This window comes from Microtus pennsylvanicus, chromosome 5 (genome assembly GCF_037038515.1).
Source record: "Microtus pennsylvanicus isolate mMicPen1 chromosome 5, mMicPen1.hap1, whole genome shotgun sequence".
Classification (NCBI taxonomy): Eukaryota; Metazoa; Chordata; class Mammalia; order Rodentia; family Cricetidae; genus Microtus; species Microtus pennsylvanicus.
Genome location: NC_134583.1, coordinates 92,537,170 through 92,563,027, shown reverse-complemented (window position 1 = coordinate 92,563,027; position 25,858 = coordinate 92,537,170). Strand labels below are relative to the sequence as shown.

Genomic DNA, 25,858 nt, shown 5'->3' with positions numbered 1-25,858 from the left:
TCCTGATTCAGGGATGCCTGGTTGCCAAGATGACAACTGATCCCGAGTGTGTCCAAAGAGTTCTCACAGGTCTAGTCAGAAGAGCTGGGACTGGTCGAGGCCAGGGTTGGGGCCCCCAAACACTTATATCCTCTATATCCAAAGTGAGCCTCATGTGCCAGGAAGCCCTCCGCATCCCCTGCCCACCCTGTCGTGATGAGGCTCAGCACCTGATGTGCCCCCGATGTCCATGGCTTTGAGGTTGCGAGCTTTGATGATGTTCACGATGATGGAGTTGGCAGAGGGGTTGTAGCAGAGAGACAAGAGCAGCTCCCCTCGGCTCCCCTGCAGGGCAACAGAAGGGGTGAGGCTGGTTCACAGGGAGGAGGATGCTCCTTTTGATCTCCCTCCGGGGATGATAGGTGTAGGAACTAGAAGGGAAGGTGTGGTCGGAGAACTGCAGGTCCCTCTGCCTGTCACTGCTATGCCATCTTCTCTCCTCTAGCAGGTCTGTGCTTACCCAGGGCTCCCAGTTCCATGAGCAGAGAGCCCTAGGCTCACTGCACAGCTCAGATAATTTGCCCCAGCTTCTGGAGCTGGTTCTCCGGGGGCTGCCATCAGTTCTCTGCTCTGAGCCCTACCGGCATCCTCTGCCAGCCCTGACTACACCGCTCCAGTTAGGAACGAAGGAGGGCTTACACTCCCATCGCTGCATGGCTTCAGATCCTTCCAGAAGGTCTGCATCTGGGTCAGGTCCACCTTGTTGAGAGGGATGGACACCTCCCCAATGGGGTCATTGCGGCTGAAACGGTCATAGTCCAGGACCTGGAGGTAGAGGACCCTCTGCACCACTTTCTCATAGGGAAAACCTGGGTAGGGGCAGACAAGCAAGGTGAGGAGGGTTATTACAGCAACCAGAAAAGAAATTAGGATAGAGGGAAGGGAGGGGTGGGGAGAGGGAGGAAGGAAGGAAGGGAGCAATGGGAGGGAGAAGGAAGGCAGGCCTTGTGTCCTCTGTCAGAGCCTAGGCCAAGGGGCCGCAGCTTACTGCAGTAGCACTTTCTCAAGTGCCAGAAAAACTTTGTCTCGTGTGACCCAACAGATGGGGGAACAGGCTGAGATGGTTTACATGACAGTCCCAGGAGCATCAATAAGACCATGGCCATTAATGTGCTTGTATGTCCATTGCTGGTCTGGGCAGTGGCCCCCTTGCTCTCTGGATCAAGTCTGGGCAAGTGGCTCTGCCTGACCTAGGAAGACTGGGGACAGGGAAACTAGAAAGGTACCCATGAGAACAGACCAGGTTCAGGGACTCTGCTTTCTTCTTCACTTCCTCCCTAGGCATAAGACTACCTATCTGTTCCTCCCCCTAAACAGATCCCATATTGGGTACTCAAACTACCAGGAACTCTTCCCAGCAGCCACAAGAACGTCCAAACTGCCCTTCCTGCTCCCAAGCTTCTTCCCATGGTTCATTCTCAACACTGTGGCCAGATTGATTTTTTTAAAAATAGACAATGTCCCACAGCCTGCTCCTTTTAGCATTCCAGTGTACCCAGAAGGTGCCCAGTCCTTTCAAAGTGTGGCCCCAGTGACTTCCCACTGTGAGCTGGTACCCACTCTTTCCTCTGTGCCCAGGCTCCATCCCTACAGACTTTCCCCTGATCCCTTGAAATCCTGGCTCTGCTTGCATCAGGACCTAACCCACAAGTCCCCACCATACCTACTCCAGCCAATTCCCAACTTTTACATCTAGGTTCTCTTTCCTGGTATCACAGATGGGTGGACAGTTCTGTCACTACACACCCTGTGTCCTCAGCCATGAGAGATAAAGAGTGGTTTGGGGAGCAAGGGGCACATTCAGCTCAATGCCTCTTGGAGCCAGAGGGAATGGCTCCAAGATCTTGCTCGTCTTTCATGGTGGGAAGGAGTCAAAGGCCAGCAACAAACCATATCTTCAACAAGCCATATCAGCACCTTCTGGATATCAGGTGCTTTGAAAAGTTACTAATTTGTTTAATTATAATTATTACCTCTTTTATAGCCGAAGACACCAAAGGTTGGGTGGGATCTTGCTTAATGCCACACAGCTAGTAAATGAGAAAGCCGAGATTTGAGCTCAGACAGCCTAGAGCAAGGGGCCGATGGAGAGGAAGATGAGGATGAAGGAGAAAGTCCCCGAATGTTCTGGCACTTCCACTAGATGCATAAAGGCCCTTCACATGGTTGCTCCAGAGCAATAAACCTCTGAATGCCACAAGCTGGGACTCTAGCCTGAACCAGTCTCCTTCCTCAGTCTATGGCTTGTATATTGACATTTTTCACCTCCTGGGACTAGTCTCAGCTAGAAGCAAAATGCATTGGGTTAATCGGGCCTGTGTGTGCATGGAATTAGTGTGTGCATGCATCTTGTATGTATGTGTGTACACCTGTCTGTGTGTGCTTGTACACGTGTACCAGGCATGGGTTGGTTCATGTTTCTTGCCTGTAGCCTCATGTGTGGGATGGGATTAGTGGGGGGGGGGGCAAGAGGCATGCTGGGAGCCTCACCTTCAAAGAGGAAGGTCTCGTTCCAGTGTGGGTTCAGGTTCTTCCGCTTCACCTTGGTCTCCAGTTTGTGCTTCTTGTCAGGTAGCAGGTAGATCTTGACAAAGGGGTCACTGGTGCCACTGAAATCCTTGGCCGGCAGCTCCTGGGCCTTCATGACTTTCACGGTGAGTGTAGACTCCTGGAAGTTGTAGCCAACGCTGAACTGGATGCGACCCAGGTTTTCTCGGCTGCAGCCCTCATGGGCCTCATCCTCCTCGGAGCCTGGGGAGAGCTGCAGGGGGAAAAGATGGCATGTTGGTGGGGAGTCTGTCTCCACCAGGCTCCTGGGCATCAGGACAGGGTCCATGACAGCAGGACAAGCCAACTTCTTCTGGTCACAACGTGGCTGGATACAGTAGTGGTCCATCACAGTCATGGCCCGTGGAGGACGTTCTGGCTCTGAGAGCCTGGACTTAACTATAAAGAGGGTGGGTAACAGGGCCAGAATGAGTCTGACTCCTGGACCCCATAGCTGTGAGCAGGAGACCCAAATTCCCACCTCCCCTTGAAGCCATAAGTCTGCTCAGTTTCAAGAGCCACCCTGAGCTGTCCTGGCCTCCCTCCCCTCCTATTTCAGCACTCTGGACTCATGGGAGGCATCCCAGCTCTTACACAGGAGGCTCTCTGGGGGCCATGGATGATGCAGTTTACAAGATAGTGTTCAGGAGGATGATGGGAGGCTGTCCCCAGGGAGTCTGACTGAACGAGGCTGGGGGTCCCTGGGCACCGAGGTTGTACCTCCAGGCTACGCCTGTTCCCAGTCCCCACTTCTCAGCATAGAGGACGGGCAGTAGTAGATAGTCACAAGGAGGGACTGGGAGCCGTATTTTCATCTTAACTGGGAAAGGGGTGAGGAAAGCAGTTGGGATCTCTTAGTCGGATTACTGCTCACAGGAATAATGGGAGGCCTTGAGGCTCTACCTGCCTAGTCAGGGCTTGCTCCCTGGTCCACATCTCCTTTCACCAAGATGGGAGTCAAGAAAGGGCCCCAGGGAATTGCAGATGTGACAAAACAGTAGGCATTTGCCTTCTCCCCACACTCCCTCAGAAAAATCCCTGGGCCCCTCAGGCTTCCTGGAGTGACAGCCCCAGCTTCTCAACACAGACTATCACAGGTGACATAAAGCGGAGAGAGGCACCTACCATGGTGAAGACACATCACCTTCTTACTGCCGGACCAGGTGGCTGTCACCCGCCTCTTGCTGAGGAGGCTCTGGCTCAAAGAGGTCAAGTCACATGTCCAAGTTCACACAGCAGTAAGGACCCTCCCTCTCTGATGTAATGGCCCGCTCTTCCTACCAAGCATGCCCAGGCCCCAAGTCATAGGAAGGCCCTCCCTGCAGCCTCCGAGAGCAAAGGCCTTCCTGCACCAAGAAGTGTCCAAGTCCCACTGATAATGGCAAATACTGCACAGAGACCAGTCACCTGCCAACCCTACTGCTGTATGTCACCCACTTGGCATCCTTTGTGCCATATCTTAAGGCAGGCACTAGTATGTTTCAAGTTTGACTTGGAGCACACTAGGCCACTCACCTCAAAGCTCCCTGATTGACTGGCCGGTTAGAACTTGAAACCAGGTTCGTGGCCAGCAATGGTGGGGGCCTGGCTCCTGCCTGAACTTGGACCATAGTTTGAATCTGACCTCTGGCTCCACCTAGTGGCTGAGGAAGAATTGCACCAAACTTTTTTTTTTAATTATATTTTTAATTTGTTTTTATGTCTGTGTGAGCCTGAGGTTCACATAACCCAGGCTGGTCTCTATTTCTCTGTTGAAAAGATGGCCTTGAGCTTCTGATCCACCTGCCTGTCACCTGACTTCTGGGACATGTGCCGCCCCACCATCAAGCAGTGCTTCGTGCATGTTAGGTGAGCATACTACCACCTGAGCTACATGCCTGGCCCACTGCTGATGCTCCTGTTACCCACCCCCACACACAGCTGATCTCGCTGCCCACAGGCTCTCTCCCAGGCCCACGCAGGATGTGGCTTTCCATGCAGAGACCTCTACCACGCTTTTCCCTCTGCCCACAGCAGACCTCCCCTTCCCCTGAACATCACTTTCTGAACCTGCAGGTTGGGGATCATGGAACTTAGACTGAGGGCTCCCAGGAGCGTGACCAGGCACACGACACAAGTAGGCAGAGTCAGCCCAGACTACTCGAACACCAACTCCCTCTCTCGTATAAAGGCATCTTAGGCCACCATTTTCCCTTCGCTCTTGGCGGGAGCCTGGACTGTCTGGGTGGACTTTACTTTTGAAAGGGGCAGAGCTTTTGTACCCACTTGCTTAGATTTCTCAAGGCCCAGTCCTGAGCCCTAGTGAACAAGTCATTTCCATGGCAACCAAGCTGCCTAATTTTCCCTTCCCCTGCCCCAAACCTCTGTCCTAGAAGTAACCCTTAAAAGACATCAAGCTAGCCTGTGCCAGGTCCCATGTTCCCCAGTGGGGATGGTTCTGTCCATCTCTAGGTATCTGTTTCCTGGTCCTCAGCTTCTGCAGCCTGGGGTCTGGAGAAGGCCACGGGGTGAGGATGTATTCTGTCCTGCTTATCTTTACTGTCATTGTTAACATCAGTGACCTCGCCCTGGCAGAGGGCTGGGCAATTGCCCTCCCACCTCCGGGCATCTGTGGAGTATATGGGAGGGACACCGGCTTGTACTTCCTTCCGCTGCTTGAGTCTGCCAGCCTCTCCCTGAGGGCAGCAAGGGGCCAGCCAGCCGGCTGGGAAAGGGCTGTCCCTTCTGGGAACCCGACTACCAGGAAACAGCACCAATTAAGGGGCCTGTGAGAGCAGGCAGGGTGGTCTGTGGTAACGGGCTGCACAGAGCAGAAGACAACCAGTCTGTACAAAGTTAGAAAGTCACAAAGAGCCAGGCCAAGGGAAACGCAGCCTCGGGCTCCGCCTCAGGCCTGATGCCTGGAAACCAGAATCCTTACCCAGGTGACCTGTGTGACTCTGTGTGCATATTGCTACTTGAAAACAGGTCAGACTGGCAGGAAATTGTGGGTCTGGGTGGGCAGGGGGGAGCTTGAACCCTTTCTCACAGGAAGGGAGTCAAGGAGCCCTGTTACGTCCAGTAGAAAGACAGGGTGCTGGATTCCCACCACAACCCTCTCCAAGCCTTGGAGGAACTTCTGGTCCACCAGATCTCAACTGGTTCTTGTCTGCTAACTTGCTGTGCCTGTCCATGGGCCTCCCTCTAGGGATTAACCCCGCGGCTCTCTGGAAAGTATAGGTAGCTGTGACATATTGTTACCACCAGGGGGTGCCGTGAGAACCGCAGCCCCAGCTTTGGAAAACAACCTAGACTGGGATCATAGGCCTGACAGCAACAAAGAGCAACTGAGGTCCCTGGTGGGCTACAAGGCAGTCTTACGTCTCCCCCCCCCCCCAAGGGAATGCCATTGGAGGGAAAGGACACCTGCCTCAGATCACTGCCGGACAGCCTATCCTCCCAGGATGTAAACGTCCTGTATCCTCAGTTCAGAAAAGGATCAAAGGGAGACAAATGAGGAAACGGAGGCATAGAAAGGCATTTTCATGGAAGAGATGGGAAAAGAAACCAGGCCTCATTTGGTCAGCCCACATGACAGCCATCCTGCTGGAACTGAGTATCTAAGTCTCTTGCCTACTTCTGCCCCCCTCCCAGCCCATCCCCAACCCTTCTCACCATGAGCATCTCGCTGGTCAGGGAGTTGACGAGGTCCGAGACAGAGGAACGGGGCTCCGTTCTGCGGTCAGACTCATCGTGAGGTGTCTGGCCAGGCACTGGGGCTGTGTTCACAGCCTTCCCTCCTGCAGGCAACCTAAAGGTTGGGGGTGGGGGGGAGAGTTCCAATGAGCATGGCCTACAGGTTGGTTTGGGTTGGACTCCATGGGCCTGGGTGGTCACAGGATCTTCTCTGAGAACTCAGCCCTTGTCACCTCCTGTGAGCCAGCAGGAGTGAACCCCTGTTCACAGAAAGTCTGGTTTCCCTGAAGACCTGCGCTCAGGGCTCATCTTCCTGGGCCTCTGCCTCAGGTGATTGGTTGAGCTGCCCTGTGGGGGCTGTTTAGGGGAGCCTTCATTCTTCCTGTAACCTCCCTCACACACAACCCCCCCCCCGAGCTCTGGCTTACATGGCTATTCTCTGAACTCCCCTGCTCGGCAGACGCCTGTTCCACCCAGTCTGGAAAGGGGGAGGCGCCAGGTGGCCTGTCCAGGTGTCTCTCCACGTCATTGCCCTCTGCAAACACTCCACAGCCTCTCTCCCAGAGCCCCACCTGTGTTTGCTCAGCCTCGGCAGAGCCAAGGTGTTCTTCACCCTGTAGCCAAGGTGAGGCTGGGACCACTATCCGCATGGCTCTGTCTGGCAGTGTCTACTGTATCAGAATTGATCTTTTGCTGTCTCATGCAGTACTAGTCACGTGCTTGGAATCTATACATTTGCCATGTGGCCAGTGTGAAGGAGTACTGTGTGTGTGTCCGGATGTGTATAATATGCACATGTATGTGGAAGCCTTGATTGTCATTCCTCAGTTGCTGTCTCGTTTTAGATACAAGGTCTCTCATTGGTTTGTGGCTTGCAAAGTCTGGCTAGCCAGGGAGCCCCAGTAACCTGCCGGACTTCACCCCCCCAGCACAGGGCTTACAGGCCCACCATGCCCTGCTTTTCTTTCGACATAGGTTCTAGGGGCTCAGTCCTCATGCTTGTGCGGCAAGTCTCTCACTTACTGAGCATGAAAGTTTAAATCTGATTTAATGCAAGCTCTTTTACAGGCGGAAGGTGTAGCTGGATGGTAAAGGGCTTGCTTAGCCAACACTGATCAGGACCTTAGGTTCTGTTTCTAACATGACACAAAAGAAACACACGGCGCCCATTCAGCTTGAGTAGCCATTTACGCCCGTTCAGCTTGAATAGCCGTTTTTGGGGTAGGCACGTGATAACCTCATGTGCCCCTGTCTCCACCATGCTCCCCACTCACACAGCACATTTGATAAGACTCTTACCCTGAGTCAGAGAAAGACAGGCCACCACCTAGCCGGCAACCACGTCTACACCCAGTGCCATGCTGGTCCAGGGGGCTGGGATCTCTGCTTTAACAGCCAGATGATGAGCCCAGGCTCCATTCAGCTGGGACTTAGGAAAAGACAACTAGGACCCTGCCCAGGGACCAGGCTGGAATGTCTCATGAGAAGGAAGAGGTGGGGACAGGCTGTGAGGAAGTAATGGCATAGGGCTTGGGGCAGGCTAAAATTAAACAGTTTTGAGAACACAGAGCCACACAGACTGGATACAAGCCACATCCCCTGGCACAGACCAGCTTGGAGTACACGGGCGGCCACAGCAGGCAGAGACAGACATGCTCAGAATATGCCAGGCCCTGGGGGAAGACACCAGGATCCAACAGCAGGGCGTGCACACACAGACACACGTACAGACACATAAAAATTCACACAAGCCCAACAGACACCTAGAGCAACAGGGAGAAGACGGGCAGGACAGCCAGAGCCTAGGTAGTGACACACACAGCTGGAGGCACACTTAGATCCCCAAAAGGGGAGACCCAGCCATGCGAAAGTGTGCGTGTGAATTGGAACGAAAGAGAAGCAGGAAAGGCAGGGACAGCGGGTCATCAGGTGCACGATCCACCTGCCGTGATACCCTAGCCTTGCTCTGTAACAGCACCGCATGCCCGCCCACCTGCCTGCCCTCTCCCTGGACACCCTAGAGGTGTGGACACACCATTGCACGGAGTGGCAGGCACACACAGGGTCCCCCCCCATAACCACACACACACACATGGACATGTGCTCACACAGACAGGCACGGGGAGGAAGAGGAGACTGAAATAGCTGGAGAGGTAAAGTTAGGTTAAAAATAGAGCGGGAGAGGAGAGAGCGTGAGATTGACTGCTGAAGGTATGAGAAAGTCGGAGTTATTTTGGCCACACCACAGCGTCAGCATAGCTGCAAAGCAGCCTGGGAAAAGATGGTCAGCACCCCTGAAGCTGTTGGAGGTCACAGGACAGAGAGATAGGCACAGGGAGAGGCATAAGGAGAGGCCGAGGGGCTGGTCACTGGCCCGGGGACACCCCTGTGAGGAGCAGATGGAGGAAGGAGATAGAGAGAAAGACAGAGAAGGAGAGGAAAGGCTAAGAAAGGTTAGTCAGACGTGTGGAGAGGCTGCTGGGTGGACAAGGGAACTAGGAGGAGGAGCGTGGCGGCCGACAGGAGAGGCAGAGAGGAGGCGGGGGACACACAGAGGCGGAAGAAACATGGTGGCTTCGGAGGAGGCGAGCAATGGTGGTGGCCTGGTCCACTCTGCCCCCCACTCGGGGTGGGGGTGGGGCCACGGTGGAAACCATTTGGATCCCAAGGAGCAAAGGTGAATGAAATGCTGGAAGGATGGCTGAGCACGCAGTGGGTGGCGTGGGAGCATGAGTGGGACAGACACAGCAAGGGTCTCCAGCCCCACCCCACTCCTTTGCTCAAGAGTACCTTGAGGGATATGCTGAGGCCCAGGGCTTGGGGCATCCTGGAAGGGAGCCTTCTGGAGCACCAAGAATTGTTGGGTGGGTTGGAAGCAGACTGTTCTCACAACCCCTGCAGCCTGTTGGACACCCACTTTCTTTACCTGCGCCCCGGAGTGGCTTCTCCCCAAAGAGCTCTGTCTCACAGCACCCTGTTGCTTAACAGACCAAGGTGGCTGAGACTCCCTCCAACAGCAGCCATGACGCCTGATCAAGGGGTCAGCTGGGGTGGAGAGGGCATGCTTTAGAGGATGGGACAGATGGGCCGGCCTGTGGCTGTAAGGCCCCAAGGTCAAATGGGTGGGTCCCTAATGTGCTACAGTCTGGCCCGGACAGACGCACCGGGGCACCGATGCCGAGCTATGGGGGAGGGGCACAGATAGGGAGGAATCACTTGCGTCTGCAGCCCCTCGAAGCTGCCCACCACTTGGAGACACCCCAAGAGCTGTGAGAAATGAGTTTCGAATATGGGAGGGCGTGAACAGGTGGGGATGGCATGTGTCCACTCGGAAAGTGAGGCCAGGTGGTGGGGAGGGCCCAAGGCAGGCCTCCACCTCCACACCCCTTTCCTAGGCAGGCAGAGGACAAGCTGATGTCATGATCAGAAGGGATGGGTAACTAAAATATGGAGACCTGAGTGGCAAGGAGGTATAAATAGGCTGTTGGGTGAAGATGGAACCGGTTAATTAACACATGGGTGATGTGAAATCTCGTTTCCAGCCTGCATCTGCTCCCTCACACTTCACACCCCTGCCCCCCCCACCGCGAGCCCTCCCTGACAAAGGGCTTGGGTTCTTAGCAGGCTTTCAGAGGGCTCCAGTCCCCCCCGCCCCCCCATCCTCTTGTTCCTGGCCCCACCCCTCTCCTCGGGGCCCTCTGGCCTGCTTGGTGCCCATCTTTGAGACCCTGTGGCTTCTGTCAGACCCAGGTAGGTAGGGGGTGGCCGGCTCTGCCGCTCCCCCAGTCTGTGCTTCACATGCAAGGGGCTCGGGGAGTGACGCCAGCTGTGCCACCAAGTGAAAGGACAGGTCTCACTCTCCCCTCCTACTCTCTAGGGACATCTGACCCACTAGACATGCAACATGGATTCTGGGTGGGAAGGGAAGAGAGGGCTGGTCTCCAGAAGCCGCTGTGAGACAGCCAGTCAGCCGTCACATACAGCCTGTATCCCCTTCCCTAAGTTACACGCCCCTGGCAGCAGCCTGGGGCAGTCCCTTCCTGTCCCCAACAGCCTCTAATGAGCATCGGGCTTGCCAGTCTAAATCTGATCTCTGTCCAGCTCACAGGGTCTGACAAGTGCCCCAGTCCTTGGGTCCATTTTCTCATTAGAAGCTTCATGTGTCCCTCAGAGGTCACCCTGCTCAATCCTTCATTTGACAGAGGCAGAGCCTGAAGCCTAGGCAGGGTCTCTGACTTGTCTGAGGTCGCAGAGTGAGGCTCTGGCTAAAAAAATGCTGGCCCACGTGCCCTACCACAGACCCTTGGTCTCATGGGAAGCAGAGCTGGTCACAAGCAGATGTGAATCCAGCCTACGGCCACATCAAGGGAACAAGTAGGTAAGGACTCCACCTTTAGGAGTGCTAAGAAACCCTGCCACCTGCAACCCTCCCTTTACCTATGAGGCAGTGCCCAGCCACTCCTAGACACAGAGGACAGCAGGAGATGCTTTCCTGAACTGCAGGAGGTGAAGGCTAGGAGGTATAGCCTGTACCTCAGCCACCTGCCTATTGTCAGTCTTCACAGGGAGCCTGGCAGAACCAGACCTTGCTGTAAATAGCTGGTCCCACTTTCCATTCCTGGAGGCTGTGCTCAGGGGTCACCCTTCTGGTTTCTTCTGGTCACCAGGCCTCTCCCATTGTTCCGCACCCCAGACCCTCCCCACCAGGGGCTCCTCTTCCATGGCTGAGTAGCACAACAGGCCTACAGGCCAGAGGGAGGTTGAGGTGGAGAGGATGCGGAAGAACAGGCTTATGCCATTCCTCAGCATCCCCTCTCACTCACCAACCACCAGAGAAACAGGGATTTCTGGATTGGGGAGTGGGGTAGAGATGAAAGATGGAGGGGCGGCATAGGGAGGCAAGCAGGGAGATGGGGCCCAGGAGGCTGGGCTTGCTCCAGGCCAGGATAAGCATGCTTGGGGAGCAGGCTTGATCCAGAATGGTCCCAGGATGGTCCCTTCATCGACCCAAGGGACACCACTGAAGTGGTCAGGGGACAGAACACCAGCAGGAGGACTTCTCCTCCCATCTGCTGAAGACACCACCACCTCGTCCAGCAGTCGGGGCCAGGTGAGGCAGGTGGCCTCTCCGTGCCTCCTTCTCTGCCGCTGCCGCCGCCGCCGCAGACCTCGCCCGTGCTCGTACCTCTTGTCCCCCTGAGCGTTCTGGTTCTGCTGGGTTCCTGGGTTTTGCAGGTCAGGGATATTGGCAAAGTCATCCTGTTCCGAAAGCCCTAATACCAGGGATAGCACCACCATCCGGCCTTCCCTGCCCAGGATGGGCAGCCCAGCAGCCGGGGTGAAAGGAGGCGGCGCCATTGGCAGGGGCAAGGGTGAGGGGAGGAGAGAGACAGAAACAAAGAGAGAGAGGAGAAAAAGCGTAAGAAACTGGCCCTGGAGAAAAGAAACCAATCTTCAGAACTGTAAATGGTTGAGAACGGGGCGGAGGGGAGGAGAGGGGAGGGTCCAGCTGGCCTTGGGCCAAGAGCTCTCAGGCAACTGGTAACATGGGGGAAGGGGCTAGGCACGGGCCTGAGGAGAGGACTTAGGTATCTGGGATAGTCCCCAAGGAACACACAGGCTGGAGAGTGGAGCAGAGGCCCTGGGACTTGGTATCCCCAGCTGAAGTCACTCTGATTGTCTGTTCCCTGGGAGAAGGGGAGAGGCTCTCTCAGTATCTTGTACAGGGCATGCTCCCTGGAGGTTCGGGCCACAGGGGAAGCACTTAGAGAAAAAAATCTGACACACAATGGGCATTGACCACTGTGCTCAGGGATGCCCTTCATAGTTCTCGGGGTCGTGGTAACCAAGATGTCCTTGAAGCCAGCATAGCAGCTTCTTCCAGGCTTCCAGATATACAGCCCATCATTAGGAGAATTCCAATTCTGTCCCTTCTGGGATCCTAGGCATAGCGGGACTTCTCTCTTATCCACGTCCCCAGAGAGTCAGAGAATGACCGGAGGCCTCCAGGACCTGTTCAATGGAGGCCTTTCCGAGGAGAAGCAGTTCAGAGGGCGTCAGGGAAAAAAGGTGGAGAGAAAGTCCAGAAACGTGGCGATGTCTGGGCACGCTTTGGCAGGGCCGCAGGGAGCCTGTGACTGCAGTGGAGACACCGCTCTGAGGGAAGGTAGCCAAAGCAGAGTGCTGGGCAGGTATCAACAGGATGAGAGGAACTCGGAGAGGATGTGTGGGTAGCAGCTCGGTGTCTGAGGTCACACAACTCGAGTGTGGAGACCTCCCCAGGGAACCACTATGTGGAGCTTTGCTGTTGTCACAGGCACTGGAAGGAAATGCAAATTCTGGTGGCTGTTCTCCCTGAAAGCCATTGAAGTCTGAGTTGGCAGGGGCTCTGTAAAGCTTGAGAGAACCTCCGTAGAGCCCATCGGAACGAAGAGTTGAAGCATTCTCTGACGGGGCAGGCAGGAAAGCATGCCTCAAGAATGGCCAAGGGAAAGACAGGGAGACTGACAGAATGTTCCAGAAGTGGGTGGATCTTAGGTCAGGAATCTATCACTTCAGGCACTGATGGAAAGCAAGAGCTTCTGTGATTAATCCCCAGGGAGACTGTCGAAATAAGAACTCAGGCCAGACATACCGTCTGGGGTCCAAGGGCACAAGAGTTGTGGAAAATGAGAGCCGCCCCCGGGGTCTGAATGAGGGGAGGAAGCTAAGCCCGGAGGGGCTCTTCTTCAGAGTCTTTATCTTGGGCACAGCCACACCAAGCTGACACTTGTGCTGGCCTCTAACTTTGGGGGCTCAACTCTCCCCTTCCCTCAGGCTAGGTCCTGGCTTCTTTTGTTCCTGACTATCGCTGTTGTCTGAGTTGGTAAAATTCCATTTGGCTGTTCAGGAGCTAGTTGAGCTGGGGGAAGGCAAACCCAATGAAAACACGTGGTTTTTTTCCCCAGTTAATGCATTTTTCAGATACTGCTTTTGGTCTTCTTTAAAACGGAGCTGTTCCTCTGCATAAATACCCAGATTGTCATTCTCTGCAGCTTCGTAGGCCACGAGGGCAAGGACGAGGAGCGGAGCTGGACTTGGGGGAGACACACTGGTCTGGTCGGAAGGGGCTGAACGAATCAAGTGGGAAAGATGCACCCTGCATGCGAGGGAGGGCAAGTTCCTGCAGGGCCTGGATGGGCCTCACAAGGGGACAATGGGGCCTCTATGGGTGAAGAATCTCAGCAATAGAGCAGCTAAACTGCAAGGCGGGGGTCGGCACACCTCAGCCTGTCTGTCAGTTCTGCATAGTCCACAAGCTAGGAACAGTTTCTGCAATCTAAAAACATGAAGGGGGAAAAAAGAAAGCCTTACGTGGTGGAGACTGAACGTGTCCTGCAAAGTTGAAAGTGTCTGGCTTTTACAGAGTATGCAGCCCCTTACTGTGAGGGGTAAGTAGAAGATGTGCCGAGCTTAGAGGTGGCCGGCAGGTAAGAGTACGAGAGCTGCTGTGGGGGGCAGAATTGTGGGTACGTGATGCTGGCATTTAAGTCATGCCCATCAGAATTCTGGTTGTTAGGGAGGTGGTGGGCTGGGAGAGTTGGCATCTGGGTTTCTCCTGCTGCTGGGCAAACTTAGTGATTGCAAGAAGAACAGGAAGAGGGTGGGCATACTCCCTGCTAAGGTCTGGTGGGAACCAGCTGACCCTCAGTTCTGTTCAAGCCATAGCAGAACCAGATCTCTTGATCTCCTACTCCGTGGCCACAGTACCCATCCCAGAACAATGCACTGCCAAGACAGGAGGCCTTGCTGGACATCTTCTCTGGTGCAGCACTTGATTGCCTTCCCTGAGGGCAGCTGGACAGGGTGCCCTGATTTCTCAGGGGCAGCCTTGGGAAGAATGGCTGGTGGGCCGCGGTACAGGCCTCCTGCAAGCAGGTGTGGGCACCTAGTTCTTTTGGAGGACCTTTCCAAGGGTGGCTCTTGTCTGAGCTGGAAGCTCTGGCTGGGCTCTCAGATGGGGATAGAACGTGTTTTGGGAAACTTTCCTGGAAGCCCTGTATCTTTTCTGGTGAGCTTGGCCTTGGCCTTCTCTTCTTCCTCCCAGACTTAGTGGTGCGGCTCTATACCTAAGAGGCCTTCTAGGGAAGACCCGGGTGATGGGAATGATCTCCTCATGGCTGGAACAAAGCCACACTTCTCAGTTTTGACAGTGACTACCCCGCAAGGGTGGGTGGTGGGGCAAGTGTCAGGGAAGCAGCTAAGGTCAGCTCTGGCTAGCATGGTATTTCTTTTCCAAGCTGGGTCCTTGAGAGAAATACCATACTTGGCATCTTTGGGGCGTGGCTCAGATTTGTCCTCGGGGGAGGGGTCATTATGATAGGGCTGTGATCAGGGATGGATGGACAGGGAGGTGATGGACGGGGGTGGGGTGGGGTGGGGAGGATGCACGGGGCAGAAAGGTCAACAGAGTCTAGTTACAGACAGGAGGGGCATTGCAGGGAGAACTGCAGGACTCTGGAGATTCGGTGACAGGGATGGCTTGGGGAGGGGAGGAGGAAAGGGCGAGGATGCATGGCTGGCCGGTGACAAGAGCAGCTGGGGGACTGTTGGTGGGGTGGGAGGGGCAGGTCTCAGGGACCTCCAGAGCTCTTAATTATGTGTTCTCCCTAAACTTCAGAGGGGGGGGGCTTCTCTTCTCAAGCCTCAGGAGCAGTTGGAGAGTTCTAGGGTCCTTAGAGTTCTGGGGGCTCTGATACAAATCCTTTCATGGTGGCGCTCCATATATCAGCCACAAAAGTCTGGGGAGAGGGACCCCTAAACCTGCCAGCCACACTGTGGGAATATGTGTGTACCCACACGGAGGAACAAGAGTGTCCTGATCCAGCTGCTCCCAAGGAGATTTGGAGGGGAAAAGGCCGGGTTGGGGAGGTGGGGAGCTGGACCGCTCAAGGGGAGGACTTACAGGAAAGATTTCATGTCCAAGCCTCGGTTTCGAATCTGCCCCACCACGTGGTCCCAGCTGCCTGGGTTGGAACGGCTGCGGCCCCCAGCTGCCCGGTACTTGGAGCCGGCCGAGGTGCCCTGCCGAGCCTGACCCCGGCCATAGGCCCGGGGGTTGGAGCCCGGTGCCGAGGCCGCATGGGCCTGCAACTGGCCCAGGCTCTGGCTGGTAGTAGGCTGGCTGGGCTGCCGGCCCCGCTGGTTCTGGCTCAGCGGCTGCTGCAGGCTCTGCTGCCGCATCAGTGTGCGGGGTCGCTGGCATTTCGGCTCTCCGGTGGAGCTGGGGATAGACTCAAGGGTAGTGGCCGTGGACAGGGTGGAGTCCTCGAAACTTGGGGCGGGTGGAGGAGAGGAGAGAAAGGAGAAGCAGGTGAAGGGATCACAGTGGAAGAGAAAGAAGCCGAGGGCCAGGGCTGGGAGGCCCCAGTGCAGGGCACGCTCGGCAGGACCTCGCCAGGCCTCCATCGGAGTTGTCACTGCTGCAGTCGCTGCCACCACCTCACCCACCCTGAGGTCCCCAGGCTGGCCCCACCCGCCCACCTTTGGACATAGCTCGCTGGTTCCCCAGTACCTGTCTGGGCCAACCTCTCTGCCGGTCTGAGTGGGCCACAGGAGCTGTGGCAGCTGCGTGGTGAAGGCAGGTCCCCAGGGCCCTATGACTGTCTGTCATGTTGGAATGGGAGGGACAGGGAGCTGCCGCCACCCCTCTGCCATCTCACTAGGGGAACACTAGGAACAGCTGCCTGTGTGTTCTAGGTACTACTGTCCTTTGGAGACAGAAAGAAATCCAGGCCAGCACAGAGCTGGCCTAGTAATGGCTGAGGAGGCAGGGCAGCCGTTCCTCATGCTTTGTTAGAGGAAAAGAAGGCAGACTCACATATAGAAGCCTGCCCTGTGGCCGGAACAGAGCCCACCAGCATCTTTAAATGGGTTGGGTGAAGCAGGGCAGGAACAGAGGGAAAACAGAGCCTGGCTGTGAGGCGGTGTAGAGCCAGAGAGACCTGGGTTCAAAGCTCACCTCGGCCACTTACTAACTGGGCAACTTTGAATGAGCTTTTATACCTCTTTGGGCCTTAGTTTCTCTACTGTAGACAAGTTTACAAAAGAGCCCGTCAATGGTCTTCTTCAGAGCTGAGGTCAGGGCTGTAACACTAACTGCTACCATGCCAGGGCTTGGGGGTAAGAGCTTGTGTTTTGCCTTAAGGTTTTGTGTTTCTGCCTGTTTTTGCTTTGGCTAGAGATTTAGCAACTTTCATGACAGGACTGGAGGCAAGCTGTCACCCAAGTACCAGGGAGTCAAACTAGGCACTGTCCTGAGTAAGTCCCTTCTCCCTGGGTCTGAGGTTCCAGCCTCCTCTTCCTTTACCAATATATCTGTCTGGAACTGGGGGAGGTGAACTCTGATCTATAAGGTGAATCTGGTCCACTGCCTGCTTTTATAAACAAAGCTTTATTGGAACTCAGATGCTGGCATTTGCTCACATCCCACTTGTGGCTGTCTTTCTGCTCCGATGGCAAGCCTAAGCAGTGTGAAAGACGTGGCCTTGGCTTGCAAAGCCTAAATAATTCCTAGATGTCACTCGGCCCTTTACTGAGAGAGCTGGTCCACTCCTGCTCTAGGGCCATGGGATAGCCAAATACATCTATTGTAGTAGTCAAAGGAGGGCCCAGGGCCCTTGGGAGCCACGTTCACCACAGCAGCCAAACCTCAGCCATGCTCACCCCCTGAACTTACTCTGGGAACCAAAAGACAATAGTTAGGTGGCCCCTGTGGGCTGGGCAAATAAAGAGAGAGAGGGGAAGGGAGAGAGAGAGGAAGAGAGAGAGAGAGAGAGAGAGAGAGAGAGAGAGAGAGAGAGAGAGAGAGGACAGAATGAGAAAAGAAAGCAAAACATGGCTGTAGCTGGGGTTCTAGGCAGGCAGCAGCCTGGCCTGACTTGGGCTGGGAATCAGGGCTCTCCCCAGGGCAGGCCTAGGTCTGTCCAGCCTTGGTAGGCCCACAGCTCAATGGGGACAGGCCAGCTGGGGGAGGGGTGCACACCATCTTCTCTGTCTCCTTGCCGACCTCATTTCAGTTTCCTATCACATCCAAAATTAGTCCAATTTACAACCTTTCAGTCACAGGAAACTAAAGCTGGATCCTCCAGGCCTGAAGCCAGTGAGCGAATGCCAAGGAAGCCCAGTCAACCCTGAGCCTGGCGTGGGCAGCCTGGGGGCGGGGGGAGGGCATAGCTCTCTAGTGGGGTGTGAGGCATCCATCTCTAGGGACATTCCTGAGACCATATACGAGGAGGAAATGGACTTGTGTCCACTCAAGGCAATGAGCAAATGAGGTCTCAGCCTGGTACCCTCCGTGTTTCGATGTGTGCGGGGGGGGGGCACTTCTGAAGAGAGCCAGGAAGGCCTTGAATTGAGCTGGATAGACCAACACTAAGAAGGCATCAAGGCTGTTCGCCTTCTCACAGGAGGCTCGTTCCCTGGCGGGGAATGAGACAGGGTCAACAGCTCAAAGTGGAGCCCACATTCGAATATGAGTGGTGCTCATAGTTCAGAGGACCTGGGGATTGGAAGGGTTCTACTGTGGGACCCTGGAAGTTCTGAAAGCCAAGAGGAGAATCAGGCAGCCTTGGTGGGAAGACAGATCAGGCTGTGCCAACTGCCCACAACTGCTTGGCAAGCCCAGGAAGCCATTAAAAAAGGGACAGGCTCTTCTGATCCCCCTTTGACATTTGAAAGGAGCTGCTTGCTGGGGCTCAACAATCTTAACCCTCAAGAACTCCTAATAGAGGGACAGCTCACTGACCAAGGCAGGATCAGCCAGTGGGGATGGCTGCGATGGGATGGATCTGCGGCAGCCTTGTGGCTGCTCAGAGATGAAACCCTGTGGCACATGGCATCATGGTACAAGCAAGGCTGGGACAAGCAGATGAGATCGTTCAAAATGGAACGGCTCAAGACTGGGTCTAGAGCCATCAGCTGGCCAAAAGAGGAAAGGCCCACTGTCTGATGAGCGGTATAAACACAGGCAGAGATGGGCCTGCTCCCCGGGATGGGATGGTCCCACAGTGGGACAGCCAAGGGCCTGTTGACCACAGAGGGATGACCTGATGGCTGAGATGGGGTGGCCAGTCAAAGAGGATGGGATGGCCCAAGGACTGGAGTGAAGCTGCTCTGGGGACAGAGAATGGAATGACCTGGTCACTGGCAAAGGAAGACATTCATGGGAGGCTGCCAGAGGCCTGAATGCGAGAGCATATGGCTGAGTTGGTTGTGCCTGATGGCGAGGACGATGAAAGCGTCTCGTGAAGGGATGGAATGAACCAGGGGCCGAGGACGGCACCTCTGGGGGCAGCAGCGGGCATGCCAGGGGTCCCGCTGTCCACCCTGGTTGGGGCGGGCCTGAGCTCGCGGCTCTGGCAGCCATGGGGTGCCATCACTCACTTGGACAAGTTGAGCTTCCCTGCGGCCAGGTGGCTCTGCACCATCCGCCAGCGGCCTCTCCCCGCCTTGCCACTGCTGCCCGGCTCGCTGGGGGCAGCCCCGCCGCTTCTCAAGGCGTCCTCTCCGGGTGGTGGCACCGGCGCCGGCTTCTCCCCCAGCCGGCCTTCCCGCTCCACCGCCAGCCCCGCCGCCGCAGTGGCCACTTTGGCGCCTGACAGGAGGGTGCCACTGGAGGCGTGTAGGAGGCAGCCAGGCCAGAGGAGCACCGGGGGTGGCGGTGGGGGAGAGAGGGCAGGCCACACATGGGGGTGGGAGGGGGAAGAAGAGGAAAAACATCGACAGATAAAAGGAAGAAAGAGACAGTGAGAGAGGAGGAGAGAAACAGACGGACAAGAGACAGACAGAGAGAAAGAGAGACATCAGCACTGCAAATGGGTTAACAGTGGAGCCTGCAGAGGAGAGAGGGGGACCGGGCGGGCTGGGGTCAGAGAACAACGCACCACGACAATGGAGGGGGGCCCCTCCCCACCGCCTAGGGCAGGAGCGGTGGGGGTTGGGGGAGGGCAGCCACCTCCAACTCTATCCCACAGGACAACGAAGGGTTAACGACGGAGGAAGAGCGGGCTGTCCAGGCCAGGAGGCCCCCAGGCAGGGAGAGAGAGAAAGCCGTGTTAGTCAGAGTTCATCACCACCACCACCACCATCACCGCCACCACCACGAACCACCGACCACCGACCACCGACCACCAGCAGCCACGGCCGCAGCACACAGCGGGGAGGAAAAAGCGAGCCACAACCGAGAAGGGAGGGACCAAAACGGGCAACCCCATCCTGACTGCACAGAGGGTGGGGAGCCAGGGGGCGTGGCTGGGGACCAGGTGTGGCTGCGGAGGGGGCTCTCCTGCATGGGTGGCCCTGGGGGAGGTGACCGCAGAGGGACAGGCAGGCGAGGGGGGCAGGAGGGGTTGCTCGTCTCCATGGCCAGCCTGCCCATGGGGTGAATGGAGGGGTAAGTGAAGGGAGAGGAGCCGGAGAGGAAGTGAGGGGGGCAGGAGAAGGGAAGGGTGGGGCGTGCGCGGATACTCAGTACATATGATCAAACCAGGTAAAGTCACTCACTTGAGGGACAGTCGAGGGTCGCCATAAGGGGCGTAGGGTGAAATGTTTAGAATAAACTCCTTGGGAGGATAGGAACTCCATTTCTGCTGCACTGTGCTTTCATTGTTATTCCAAAAGTCTCTGTCTAGGTCGCTGGAGGGGCAGAGAGAGAGGGGAGAAAACAGGGAGATACAAGAAGAGACCAGAACAGCAAGTCCTGCAGGGGCAGAAGGGACCAGAAGGGACAGGGGGGCCCCTGGGGGCACACAGAGGGTAGGGCCTCGAGGGTCTGCTCCTGCAGAGGAAGAAAAGCAGGAGGGCGGCGGATGGGCATCGCAGCCTGGGCCAGGCATCCTTGCGCTCACACATCCATGGAGGCGCACACATTCATACAAACACGCGTGCACTGGAAGGCTGGCCAGGGGAAGCCACACAGGAAGGAGACAAGCTGCAGGCAGGCAGACGGGAGAGCCTCGTGCCTAGGAAGCTGGTGGGAGAGAGAAAGACCATGAGAGAGGAGGGGGATGGGGGTGGGGTGGGATACAAGGCCCGGATGGGGCAAGGGGGACTCTGGGAGAAGGGGGAGGTACTAGTTTAATGTTAGAAGGTATTAAAAAGTAGGGCAAAGCCTGTTGCTGGTAGCTGGCCTTTTCTCTCCCTGGCCTCAGTTTCCCTTCGAAGGAGAGGACTGACTTTTCTCCCTCTTCAATCTTCTCTCCAGTGGCCTAACATGTCCCCTGCCCTCTCTCTGGTGAGGCTGGAATGTTAGGTTTCCATGAGACTGGGTGAGCAGACGGCTCCACTTGAGACGAATGGGGTGAATTCGTCACTGGAATGGTTGGGTGAGCCTTTCCAATAAGGGAGGTAGCCTGGTCTCTGACCCCAGAGAGGGTATCATCAAGGATCATTAAGATCCTTTGCTCTGGGGCCTATGCAGAGGGAGTTTGCTCTTCTGTCAGTGGGGCCAATGGGACCTACCCAGCCTTGGGCCCACAGTATATACTTGGCCTGGCCAGCTGGGATGGTTCCCTGGGCTCCTGTTTCTAAGGTGGAGCTGCTGGGTTTAGAAGGGCCCCTCACCCTAGTCCACCACTGCTCCTCCCGGTGACTTGTCCTCAGCTGACATGCTGAGAACATAAAGGCTGTAGGAATTTCTGGGTTCCTGCAGGTCATGACGTAGAGGTTTCAGAAAGTACGGACAGCTTGTTAGTTTCCTGGGCTCCCAAAGTGACAGGGACAGGCAGTGAGAGAGCGGTAGCTCCCAGGCCACTGGACTGTTCTAGAAGGGAGCCATGCATGGGTGACAGGACTGTTACTACATTAAGAGTCTGGCCCGTGTCCACGCTTGGGCGAGATGAAGCATGGATGGGGCCCAGCATCACGGGTGCATTCTCTCCTAAGAATCAACTGTACTCAGGGGAGCTGCCTCTTGCATCCCTGAGAGTTAGATCTTGACCTTGGTGTGCTCCATCTGAGACTCAGAAACAGTTAAGAAAAAGATAAGAAGCTGGCCTGCCACCACGAGCCCGGAGGAAACGGTGGCCTTGGCTGTCCCAGATGATAGTTATTGACTGTCTAAATACACTTTGGAAATGTCTCATAGGGGAGTCCATGCACAAAGTTCAAGCCCAGGCCTTGAGCCTGCTCACGAGATGGGGGAGCAGTGGGGAGGGGAGGGAGGCGGAATAGTCTCCAGTAGAAAACTTCCTTTCTATGAACGATCTCATGCCGGTCAGAGATACTCATTTGGCTCTGTTCCCTAGCATCCTTGCTTGGATGGAGCCTCCCCGCATCAGGTGTTAAAGGAATGCAGCAGGTTGGCCATCTCCCTCCCCACACCCCTCCAGGTCTCCATCCAATTTAGGTCCTAGAGGGAAAAGATCCACCCAACATCATTGCCAGGCTGTCCTCCGACCCTGAGTTCTGGGGCCACTTGGATTTCTTCCATGGTACCGAAACAGAAGATCCCTCATGAAAGAAGGCTGGGGAAACTGGTTCCTTTCCTACAGAACTTATCAGTCTTGTGTGTCAGTGGCCACCAGTACCGCCAAAGGGGAGATGGAGCGTGCAGTGTTTCCCAAACTCTGAAATCCCGGATGTGTTCATCGTTGCTGAGGCACGGGTGCTCCAAGGAGCAGTTTGGGAACAGCACTGCTGAAGAGTGCAGTGTCCCAAAACCCCTGACAACAGGATTCCTTTGGAGATGGGCCTAAGCCAGGGAGGGTGTTGTGTAGTGAACTGCCCAGGATGGGGAAAACAGGAACACAGACATGAGTAGTGGCTTCTATGTCAGGGGCAGAGGGACTGACAGCACACCAGATGGAAGCAGGCTCAGGCTGTGGACGGTGGGTCTTCAGGGTGTCAGAGGGGGCACTCTGCCCTCACTAAGCCCTAGAGAGCCCTCTGGACTCTGCCTGTAGCCTACTTCCTGCTCTGATGCCCTCTTTCCCCCTTGTTGGCTAGAGGAGGATCCTTTCTAGAATGTCTGCCCCGTCATGAGCACCCGTGTCTAGGAAGGTTATGATCACCTGTCTTCACTTGGGGCTTCAAATAGCCCAGACTGGAGGTGGCGCCCTGCTCCCCCTCACATGATCCTCCTCGACCCCCACTTTCAGAAAGCTCAGAGCCTGTGTTCTGCAACAGCCCCTGAGTCCCACCAGCTCCTGTCTTTGAAGACGAGAGCGTGCAACCAAACTCAGCTTCAAAGACTCCCCTTGGTTTCCTTCTGAGCTTTCCACCCACCCAAGCCCTAGTTGGCCCACCCTTCTATTCGTCCCCCACCTCGGACAATCCCCCAGAACTTCTATGAAAGCCCCAAACAGGGTCAGAGCAAGATATAAAAAAAGAGGAGGGACAGGGAGGGAGCCCTCATGAATGAACAGGGGAGCAAGGAGAAGAATGAGAGATGCAGGAGGGCCAGGGTGTGCAGGGGTGCAGGTGAAGGGGCAGTGAAATTAGAGGGCCTTGAATTGACAGGGGAGAGGTATGGGTAGGGCTAGGGCTCAGCTTCCAGGCAAAGCCCCTTGGCCAGCAGGCTTGATCCCATCCAGATGGGCTGAACAGAGCTCCCTATGAAGGCCTGGTCTCCATGGAGAGCAAGGTAGAAAAAGCTCCATTCTCAGAGCCTGAGCCCTAGGTAGGCAGGCAGTTCTGAAGTGCCTCCCAGGGACTCTCAGCAGAGAGTTGGCCAAGGTGGTCTTGATCTATGAACTAGTCTCTTAGATCTCAGTGGGGAACCCTAGGCAGGGTACAATCAGTAGGACCTGAAGGGGGACAAGTTGCATTAGGAGGGCAGAGTCTGATTCCCCCAGCTCTCAGCACCGAGGCCAGCTGGGATCCTCATGGTTTGTCCGTCACCCTTTCTAGATTGTCCTGGGAGCATGTGTGGAGAGTAAGAAAGGAAACCCAGTCTATGAGGAGGGAGTTCCAAGCCCATAATAGGGTCTTGGGGAGGAGACTGAAGGGTCCAGGGACCTGGCTGGAGGGTGGGGACAGTGTGTGTGACATTAAGAACTGGGTGGAAGAATCAGCATAGCACATACAGGGCTATGGGTGAGAGGCAGTCTTAAGGAGGCTACAACCTCCAAAATCTCAGGGTCTGGGCATAAGCACCAAAAGGGGGCCCTGGAGTTATCCAGGGTTCTGAGACTAAGAAGTGGGCATGGCCTCAGGGAGTGAGGGAGATATTAAATATGTCTGTGGCCAGGTCTGAGGACTGGGAGAAGGGGCTTCTACCATTGGGGCTATCTGTGTACCCCCCAAAAAACTGACAGCCTGGCACCTACTTGATGGCTTTCTTCTCACTGCGCCCACGCCCCGAGTCTGGCGTGCCCACCGTCTCCAAGGAGTTCTTGTAGCGTTTGCCCTGCGAAGACAGTATCAGGGTTACTTCTTGGGGGAAGATCAGGACAGTTCTCTCTTCCCAGAACAGGGGCTTCAGAGGAATTGAGAGAGACCAGAATTTAGATTATCAACAAACTCCAGAGCCAGTGGGAGCGATTGCTGTCCCATGCCTGGGTACCCTGTGGGCTCTAGGACCTGCCTCTGCCCAGAAGCTATCCTTCATGCCTGACCCTCAGGTATCAGGCCATCCTGTCTGCCTGTCTCCTGGGCCTCTGGCCCAGCTCCCAGAAACACAGTTCCCTCTGCCGTGGACAGACGGCTCTCAGGCGCCTGGCCACGTCACAGTGTCCACGTCACCACCCCCAGATGGTGGGGGTGGCATCCTGCAGGGCAAGGTTGGCAATGGCCAATGACGTGAGTGGTGGGGGAGGGTGCAGGACACATGCCTGAGTCTGCCAGGGTTGTCAGTCACTGCCTGGGGTCTTGCTGGGGTCCTCATGCCCTAGGGCTAGGAGGCAGGGACAAGACCTCTGTAAGACTTCATTTTGGGAAGAGAGAGTACATCCTAACCCTGGGGGCTACAAGGACGCCTGGCCCCTGGACAGCCCCCAAAGTTGCTTAGCCCAATGTGAGCAGAAAAGAAGCAGGGCAGGGATGGGCACCCTGGTTCCACCAGCACAAGAAAGAATAGCAACGGCTAGGCCTGCTGCTGGGAAGGTGAGCACCATTCACCTTCTCGGTTTGGGTTTCTAAATTTAGCTCATGCAGAGCCCAGCCCCATTAACATTCCTGGCTGCCACCAAGCATCCTCACGAACACCCCATGGACCTCAAACCTGGGCCAGGCACCAGGTTGGTGCAGGCAACTCGAGAATGCAGGCTGAACAGGAGCCAGGTCTGCCCTGCCAACCCCTTTACCACAGGGTACTACTAACTGGTCCTGACCTAGCTGAACGGTGACAGACAAACGCAGACACACAGACACACATGTATGCAAGCATGCACGTGCATGCTTTGATAGTCCCTCATGTGCACCAACACCATAGCCACAACAGTCAATTATTCCATCCTTCCAAACACAGAATAAAAGCTGCCACAGCCGTGTTCCCACATGCCCCCACCAGCTGCAGCCCCTTCCTGGCCACAGGAGCCTGGGGAAACTGCAGTAAAGCTCCCATGAATATGTGGTGAGCAGAGCCCTCCATTCATTCTAGCTGCAGCACCTCTACAGCTCAGGACACCTTGATGTGGCCCTGGCGAGGTCACGGGTGCCTCCATGTCACCCTGGTCAAGCCTTCCACCCTCTCTGACCTCTCTCTCCTCCCTCCTGGAATGGTTTGCTGTCATCAGGTGGGTCCAATGGAGAAGGGGCTCCTGGTACCAGACAGCATCGCTTTCTCTGTTTATTGATGTCAGTTCCTATATCCTGGCACAAAGCCACACAAAGGCAAGGCTGTTAACCCTCTAGCACCTACAAGTCATTTCCAGCACCAACTGGAAGTCCCGTCCTATTTTCTTATCCACGCTGGAGCTCGGGCTCAAGTTGTTTCCCTGAGCTGAAATCTTCAAACTCAAATACAGAGGTGCCAGGCCCTTCAGGCCCACAGAGTCACCCTTCCTCACATTCTTGGTCCTTCTCATCATTCGTAAGTTAGAGGTTCAAGCCCCAAATAATTCCCAACATTAACGGAGTCCATCAGCTGTGGGGCCATACTGTGGTCACCAAAGGCTATTTTTGGAAGGACCTTAGGTAGGAGCCAGAGTCCCGCTATTCCCCAACATCTGGGCAGTACAGGGCCCTTTTGAGGGAAACCTTGGAACGCCATCTACCTTCTCCTCTTTTTTTTCCAGCTGTTTGCAGGAGAGCTTGCCTTGGCTAGCACCCTCTTCCAAGGATGGCCAGCTGCCCCTTCCTCAAGGACAGGCAGGACTGGGGTTGGTGATCTTGATGGCCCAGGGCATTTGGGAGAGATTCTGATTGCCTTCCATCTGCAGCTCAGAGAACGTTTCCTGCTGTGACTGAGTGTGCAGCAGGAGCCAGGGTGCCATGTGGGGCAGGACCAGGGCAGGACTGGGCTGGGGCAGTGAAGATTTCACACAACAACCCAAACTAACAGAAACCCTAGGTGACGTCCCAGAGATATTGGGTGGCTTGAGAGGAGCCCCATGCCACTAGCCTACTTGTCAGGGAGGGGACTTGCCAGCACGATCCGGAAAAAGCCAGCTGAAGATTA

The 25,858-nt window shown here is 55.7% G+C and overlaps 1 protein-coding gene across 8 annotated transcripts in view; it reads right to left on the bottom strand.

Moving 5' to 3' along the window:
- Positions 1-25,858, bottom strand: part of Syt7 (synaptotagmin 7) — a 60,667-nt gene that overhangs the window by 9,033 nt on the left and 25,776 nt on the right. The window contains exons 3-11 of one of the 8 annotated variants that reach the window (XM_075973475.1): positions 23,568-23,647; positions 19,804-19,935; positions 18,685-18,912; positions 15,206-15,574; positions 11,447-11,569; positions 6,241-6,376; positions 2,530-2,800; positions 679-848; positions 210-324 (exon numbers count right to left, since the gene is read on the bottom strand). In XM_075973475.1, coding sequence (XP_075829590.1) covers positions 210-324; positions 679-848; positions 2,530-2,800; positions 6,241-6,376; positions 11,447-11,569; positions 15,206-15,574; positions 18,685-18,912; positions 19,804-19,935; positions 23,568-23,647 — 1,624 coding nt within the window. The remainder of the gene's footprint in view (positions 1-209; positions 325-678; positions 849-2,529; positions 2,801-6,240; positions 6,377-11,446; positions 11,570-15,205; positions 15,575-18,684; positions 18,913-19,803; positions 19,936-23,567; positions 23,648-25,858) is intronic. The other 7 variants (XM_075973476.1, XM_075973480.1, XM_075973478.1 and 4 more) reach the window with 7 other exon arrangements.